At 49.6% G+C, this 8,127-nt stretch overlaps 1 protein-coding gene across 1 annotated transcript; it reads right to left on the reverse strand.

Annotated features, from left to right (window-relative positions):
* Window positions 1-1,830: 1,830 nt before the first annotated feature.
* On the reverse strand, window positions 1,831-7,592 carry Sting1 (stimulator of interferon response cGAMP interactor 1). The gene is made up of 8 exons (XM_021150741.3): window positions 7,435-7,592; window positions 7,088-7,177; window positions 6,517-6,743; window positions 6,209-6,386; window positions 5,851-5,959; window positions 3,993-4,231; window positions 3,240-3,426; window positions 1,831-2,835 (listed from the first exon to the last, which is right to left on the reverse strand). Exons 3-8 carry the CDS (start codon window positions 6,741-6,743, stop codon window positions 2,642-2,644), a joined length of 1,134 nt encoding a protein of 377 aa, XP_021006400.1. The 5' UTR covers window positions 7,088-7,177; window positions 7,435-7,592; the 3' UTR covers window positions 1,831-2,641.
* Between the last annotated feature and the right edge of the window lie 535 nt (window positions 7,593-8,127).

An 8,127-nucleotide genomic window follows, 5' to 3' on the forward strand; every position in this document is an offset into this window, starting at 1 on the left:
ATCCCGGGGACTGGTGGGTTGAATCCAATCAGCCTGAGGAGGCCATTTATGCTAGGCTGATTGCTAGAGAAGGAAGTGTTGGGTGTGATAGAGGCTCCTCAGTATTATGACAAGATGGCTGTGACAGAGAGAGAAGAGACTGCCCCACACTTTTTTTTAAAGATTTATTTTTATTATATCTAAGCACACTGTAGCTGTCTTCAGACACTCCAGAAGAGGGAGTCAGATCTCACTACGGATGGTTGTGAGCCACCATGTGGTTGCTGAGATTTGAACTTCAGACCTTCGGAAGAGCAGTTCAGTGCTCTTACCCACTGAGCCATCTCACGAGTCCCAAGACTGCCCCACACTTGATCCCCATGGTTCTGCTATCCTTAGAGTGACTGGCTTCCTCTGATGTGTGTGTGTGTGTGTGTGTGTGTATGTGTGTGTGTGTGTGTGTGATATTTCTCCATAGTGACATGTTAAGTGTAGTTTTGTGGTATCAGTTGAGGTACCAGCCCTTACCTGGCTTCCCTTGAGTCCAAGGATAAAAGACACAGACACACAGGTGTTCAATTTGCCTTCTTGGCAAAATTGATGGGTGCTATTATCTCCTGCCTGGAAAAGCATGCCCTTACCAATTTCTTTTCTTTTCTTTCTTTCTTTCTTTTTCTTTTTTTTTTTTTTTTTTTTTTTTTTTTTTTGGTTTTTCGAAACAGGGTTTCTCTGTATAGCTCTGGCTGTCCTGGAACTCACTTTGTAGACCAGGCTGGCTTTGAACTCAGAAATCCACCTGCCTCTGCCTCCCAAGAGCTGGGATTAAAGGCATGCACCACCACCGCCCAGCCCCTTACCAATTTCTTATCTCTGCCTCTCCCACCAGTCCTAAACTTTAGTTGCTAAACTCCCCTGACAACCTGCCTATAGGAGCAGCCTGTGTGGCCACTCCATTTTGAGATCTCACATGGCTCTTAGTTCTTCTCCAAAGTATGGCGAGCCCGTTCTCATCCAAGAACCCAGAAGTCCCATCTATACCTCCGGCCCAGCAACTAGCATCAGAACTCCCCCTACAGTGACACTGTATTCAGAAACTCATAATGAGAACTGAGGGCACAGCTCAGGGGTAGAGTGTTTGCCTATGTGAACAAGACCATGAATTGGATCCTCAGTACTGGAGAAAACACACACATAAAACAAGGGGACATTCAAAGTGAAATATTGAACCCTTGTAATGAAAACAGAGGTAGAGGGGGGATACATGTCAAGTCTAGGTAAAGCTGATAGGAAGGACTGCCTGCCCTCCTAGCTGGGGGGTGACAGTGCCACCACGATATTGTTACAACAGTATCAGGTAGGCTTGGTGACTAACCGTTCCTAAGGGACATCCTGTCTCCTCAGACACACCTCCTCCATGATCCTTTCACAGATCTCTCATTTGGGAGCATTTGGTCAGTGGTCCCTTCCCTGGACACAGCTGTGGGCCACGTATGGCACCTGTGTGCTGCTTCACTCAGCCCCGCTCCTGATCCTTCAGCATGCCACTGGAGGCAGGGACACTGAAAGTAAGGTGGGGTGTGCCCTCAGTGTAAATGGTGGGCTCTGTCTGGGTTGAAACGGCACCCATTGCCTATGCCTTGTGGCAGGATGAAGAGTACAGGAAGTGCTTTATATGCCCTCAGACTCAGATGTCAGGGGCAATGCGTTCCAGTGCCTCATAGCTATCATGTCCTAGCAGGAAAAGATGTGTCCTCGAACCGGGTAATTCAAGGAGTGCCTACTGAAGGACCATGTGATGTGATAGAATAGCGGGTCGCATCTCAACAACACACTAGGCCAAGGCAGTTCCGCATGGAAGAGGTTTTATTGGAAGGGAGAGACAAGGTAGCAGCAGAAAGAGAAGCAGGGGAGAGAGAGGGAGGGGGGGTGTTCTCTTTATTTATATGGAAAATGATGTAACACAGGTAAAGGTGGGAGGTGAGCCAAGTGGAAGTTGGAAATATGGTGCCTGTTGTCTTGGCAACCAGTCTGCAGGTTGCAAGTCATGCTGTCGCCTATGTGATGTCATGAGTTTGGGACGTCCTGATGCCAACACCATGTGCAAGGGACATGATATAAAGAGACCAGACAGAAAGTACTCCAGTGTCACACAAATACCAGTGCTAGGCACAAGGGGAAGAGGCCATTCTAGAAATCTGAGAATAGATATGTTTATTAAGAAGGCAGCCTGGCACGCCAGCCCACTGTGACTGTATACAGCTAACAGAACAAATGTTATTTCTCCCTCTCGCCATCTACTGAAGCTCCCATTGAACACACGTGACCAGAAGCTGGAGGGTTGGAAGTCTGCTGGTACCATCCACACAGGTCAACAGAGAGCAGGGAATGCCTACAGCATCCACGGGAAGTACTTGGCCTTTCAAGTTTACCAGGCATTGACACCAAACTTCTACATATATAAAATCCTTTGACTGGGCAGGGAACGCATTATGACCTCCTTTCATAGTAGGGTTGGTTGAGGCTCAGAGAGGTGAAATGGCTTGCCCAGGAATGTGGGACTCATCTGGAGATGTGAAGTCTCTATGAGGCCCCCAACCATTGAAGGAAGGCTCAGTCAGGAGGCTAAAGGATCACCAGAGCCCAGACAAGGCTGCCCCATGCCTCAGATGAGGTCAGTGCGGAGTGGGAGAGGCTGATCCATACCACTGATGAGGAGTCTTGGCTCTTGGGACAGTACGGAGGGAGGAGGTGCCACTGAGGTAGGGGGGGCATTCATGGTAACCTCCTCCTTTTCTTCCTGACGAATGTGCCGGAGTACCTCCTGAGACAGTGAGAAACTGTTTCCGTCTGTGGGTTCTGGAATAGAGATGGGGGGTGGTCAGCAGGATGCAGGCACCCTTGGGAGCTGCTGGGATGACCCTCCAGCCTCCTTCCCCTCTTGCCACCTACCACACAGCCTCCGAGGGAATCCCAGATAAAGAAATAGTTATCAAAGTCATGGAAGCCCACCCTCCTGCTTTAGAGATGATGTTCAGAAAAGGGCAAAGACCTGCCTGAGGTCACACAACCAAGGCACATTAGAGTCAAGGCTGGCCACATTCGGGTGACAAGAGGCGTCTTCCAGTAGAGGAAAGGGCAGGGTATAATCCCTCTGACCACTTAGGAAAGCTCAGAAAAGGCTGCTTCCATGTTCTCTGGCACCTCTGCGAGATGCTACGATTCCTGATTCCTGCCCTCCAGCTGTAGCAGTCTCTTCTTACCTTGGTAGACAATGAGGCGGCAGTTATTTCGAGACTCGGGGACATCTGCCAGGATTTCCTCAAGTGTCCGGCAGAAGAGTTTGGCCTGCTCAAGCCGATCCTCCCGACTGAAGCCAGCTTTAGCATCCTGTGACATGGCAAACAGGGTCTGCAAGGGGGTGGCGTACTCCAGGATACAGGCGCCTGCCTGATGGAGGTGAGAACAAGGTTAGACTGAGCCACAGCCTGATAGGTGATGCCATGGGCGGTGGCCCTACTCCCTCAGTCTGCAGAACGAAAGCCCTGGGATGTAACTGCCCTGCTAGGGCCTCTGATGCCCGCTTCCTAAACTTTAGGCCTGGGCTGGGCTAAACCCTTCACAGATCTTTCTCCCATGGTCTTGGAGTGTGGCATCCTGACTGGAAGTGGAGTCTTGGGAGGGTTCTAGGATTTTGTTTTGCTTGGGGCTCTTCAACACCCACGCCAAATCCCTCAATACTCTCATAGCCTTCACTATCATGTCCCCAAGCCTCACTCTTCTCCACCATAGAACAGGGATCACGCCTGTCTTACAGATTGGTGGTGAGGTTTAATGAAGTGGTCTTATGGTATACACGGAATAGCTTCTGCTCCATAAATGTTACACCTCAGTGTTGTTTGGAACTGAATCTTGCCTTGTCCTGGGACTGGCCATGCAGACAGGCTCAGAGAAGACATGAATTCAGAGTTCTTGGGAGATGGACCTTTTCCCCATACTGAGCTCTGTATACTTACTGGCTGTCCATTCTCCAGAATCTCATAGACACTGTTGGAATAAACCCGATTCTTGATGCCAGCACGGTCGATGTTTTGCTGGGGCAGCATATCTCGGAATCGAATGTTGGGGTCAGCCCCACTCAGGTCGTCAGGCACCCCACAGTCCAATGGAAAGAGGATGTACAGTCTTCGGCTCCCTGCACCACTAAGCATGTTGTTATGTAGCTGATTGAACATTCGGATCCGGGCCTGGAGCCCTGCAGTAGGGAAGCCCAAGAAATCATCTCATTACTTTGTCTCCCACTCAATCTAGAACTGACACTCAGCTTGTTAGCCTTCTCAGTGTGGGCACAAGAGAATTGGGGGGCGGGTGTCTGATCTCTCTCATCGTACAGGAAGGAGATTTGGGGGAAGAAGAGAATATTCAGGGATCGCCCCTTTCCACCCCTTATTCTGTTTTCCCATGTGTGTGTGTGTGTGTGTGTGTGTGTGTGTGTGTAGGTGTAGCCCTAGCTGTCCTGAAATTCCCTCTATTAGATAAAGCAGAGCATGAACACATGAAGGTCTGCCTTCCTCTGCCACCCAACTGATGGAATCAAAGGGTTGTGCCACCATTCCTGGACACTGAATGTCTGTGTCAGTTCCTACCACCACTACCATAGTAGTCTGGGTTCTGAGAGATTGGCAGAGACCTGGCTAGTGGCATTCTCCTCATTGTATGATAAACATCTGGCTCTAAAGCCTTCCTGGGGTCCAAGAGATTCAGGAAAGCTATAGCCTGGGATTGAAAGTCAAGGAGCTGCCACATGAGTTCCCCAGCAGAGTGGCCAATTGTGCTGGCTCTGAGCTGCCCTAGACTCCAAACCTATCTCCTCTCTTACTCATGACCAGTTAGGTGACTTCTTTCTCAAAGCCACAGTGTTCTTATCTAACCTATGAATAATGGGGGCTAGTCAGATAGCACAGTGGGTAAGGGCATCTGCTGCTCTTCCAGAGGAACCAAGTTCAGTTCCCAGAAGCAATATTGGATGGCTTACAACCACCAGCTTCAGCCCAAGGGGATCTGGACTCAGGTGCACACATCTACAGACAGACAGACAGACAGACAGACATGCATACACATAAGGAAAAAAATAAATCTTTGGTGGCACATGCTTTTAGTCCTAGCATTTGAGAGGCAGAAACAAGTGGCTCTCTTGAGTTTGAGGCCAGCCTGATCTACATAGAGTTCTAGGTTAGCTTGGGTTACATAATGAGGCCCTGTCTCATTAGGAGGTGGGGGCTGGAGAGATGGCTCAGCGGTAAAGAGCACCTGCTGCTTTTCTAGAGGACCTGGGTTCATGGTGGCTAATCATCTATTACTCCAGTTCCAGGGGATCCAAAGCCTTTTTCTGGCCTCTGCAGGCACTAATCACTCACATGGTGCACAGACATACATGCATGCAAGATACCTATATAAGCAAAGTTGTTTTAAAGAAGTATTCATGAAAAGCCAGGTGTGATGGCACCCCAGGTAGCCGGGTGCTCACTGAGTGTGTATAAGGCCCAGAGTCAGTCCTCAAGACAACAAACGAATTAAGTACAAAGATAACAATAATAAGACAAGTGTGGTAGCTCACACCTGTAATCCCAGGACCTGGAAGGCAGATAAAAGAGGATCAGAAATTCAGGGTCACCCTCAAATAAATAGGGTGATTTTATGTACCCTGGGCTTGTGAGCTCCTGCCTCAAAGATCACACCCTTCACACAGACAGGAATGCTTTAGGAATTTAACTATATGGCAGACATGGAAATACTTTGAAAAGCATAGCAAAATAAGTATAGCAAAAGCTGTGTGTTTTGTTGTCCACAAATCAACATACAGAAGTGCCCTACCTGGCAAGATCAACCGCAAGTACCCAATGTAGTATGACCAGGCCAGCCCGTGGGCAACATTTAACTTCTTTTCTTCACAGACTGCAGAGACTTCCGCTGGAGCCAAGCTCTGAAAACAGCAGAAGGGCCTGAGGGACTTTCAAGGGGGATGTCCAAAGCCCTTCTCTTGCAGAAAACTTTCCCAACCTGCTGCCAGCTTGCTCTCACCACTGCTATTAAACCCATCATCCCAAGCCTTCATAGCTCCACACCCAGATCTCCAACCTTTAAATTAGTCTGAGTCTCAGCACTGAGCCCAGGCATATCAGCACTAGCCATAGTCCCTCCACCCACACCACCCACCTCTTCTGCTTCATACCTGAAGGTCCAGGAGAATGCTTAGGGACTTAGAGAGGCCCAGAAGGCCAAGCATCCAACTGAGGTGCACATTAGGTTTTTGGAGGAGACAGTAGAAATAAAACGACAGTAGACTCAAGGCCATACGGATGGGGCAGCTCAGGCAGGCGCGTGCAGCCTTCCAGTAGCTGCCCTGGTACCTGCAGGGGACAGCCTAGCCTCAGATCCCAGCTCAACTCAGCTGATGATGTTCAGGGAAGGCCAAGGTTAGGAGTCAAGGGTGTGATATTTGCTGGGTATCCAGTCATCGTGGAGACCCCAGAGGGTTACCTGGACTGAACATGGCAAAGCTCTTCAGTCAGACAGCAGAGCGTTTTCAACAGTAGTCCAAGGTCCTGCGAGGCTAGGTGAAGTACTAGGTACTTCAGAGTGTGACTTGGTGGATCCCCTTCCACCCAAAGGATCATCAGGCTGGCCACCAGAAAGGCGAAGGCCACCTGTTTGGAGCGGTGACCTCTGGGCCGTGGGATGGCTGGATGCAGGTTGGAGTATGGCATCTGTGGACATCAAGAAATCCACAGCTATGCTTCTGGGTTTCTCTTGTCCTTCAGGGCCTAAGGTCCTGACTAGTCATCCATCTCCTTGTCTCCCAGCCCAGCTAGTCCATGGGCTACTCTTGGATATACCTCAAGGAGACGCCCTGGGCACATAGCATCCTACAGCACCTGTCTAGGAGAGCTTCATAGTAAACAGAGCACGTACATGTGAACCCCACTGAGCTCACTGGTGTGAGAAAGAAGGAAGAAACTGATCCAAGACCTAGACCTTAGAGTGTTCTGCCAGCCCAGCGTTTCTCCCACCACGAAGTACCAGGAGAATACTGCCCCATTTCTAATCCTACCTTCTGCTTCCTAGACCGGTGTTCCTGGAACAGGAGAGACAATGAAGAGCCTTTCAGTAGCTACTAGCAAGTGGCTTCTGAATGGGGAGACTGAAAACGAAATGTTAGAAACAACTGCAGCTCGCTTCCTCAGTAAAACCACAGCCCTGGCCCTTGCCAGATCACAGTTTTCAGTGCTCTGGGAGGAAGCATGTTTCCTGCCAAAGCGCCCCCACCCCTTCCTACCAGCCTCTATAAACCAGGTCTGAGTATAGCGTGGAAGGGGGGGGGGAGGTGAAGCTTCAGATCGCCCTCCTCCGTTCCTCTTTCCTAACCCCCCAACTAAAGGTGTTCAGAAAGTCACTCACCAGCAGCCACAGCCCTGCACTCCAGATTCTTCTAAAGGTCCCGGGATGTAACACACTCCAGTGGACACCTGGCAGGACTCCACACAAGGACCAAAAGTGACAGGGCCCCACAGGATTTCCAGAGGCCCCAAAACTCTCTGCTATCATCAATCGCCCGGAAATCGGGAGGGGAGGGGTTGGACAGGAGAGATTGAGATGAATAGCACACTTTACTTCCTGAAATCTGAGCAAGGAATTTAATAGACGCAGCCTTCTGAGGGAGGGGGGAGAGCACTCTTTTCGGGGAAATAACCACGCCTCTAATTTCGCAGTCTCAGGATGGTTGAGTGGGAAGGTACTAGAATTAAATGAAGGGAAGGCCAGGTCCAGCTAGCCAAAGGCTTCTAATCCTGTTTCACTCAGTTCAGTTCTCCCTGCGCCCCAAGGGAGAAGGCTCAAATTCTTTCCTGTTTGTTTGTTTGTTTGTTTGTTTGTTTGTTTTTACAATTATAGTGGGTTGTTTTTTTTTTTTGGTTTTTTTGGTTAGGGGAGGGCACCGAACAACTTATGAGTCATTCTCTCCTTTCACCCCCTGGTTATCAGGAATCCAACACAGATCCTTAGGCTTAGCCACAAGCACCTCTTCCCTGCTAGCCATCTGGCCAGCTCTTTATCCTTCTTTTACATGAGGGTGATCTGAGCCCAGAGAGGTAC

This window comes from Mus caroli, unplaced genomic scaffold, assembly GCF_978045245.1.
Source record: "Mus caroli unplaced genomic scaffold, Mus_caroli_1 scaffold_19, whole genome shotgun sequence".
Taxonomy (NCBI): domain Eukaryota; kingdom Metazoa; phylum Chordata; class Mammalia; order Rodentia; family Muridae; genus Mus; species Mus caroli.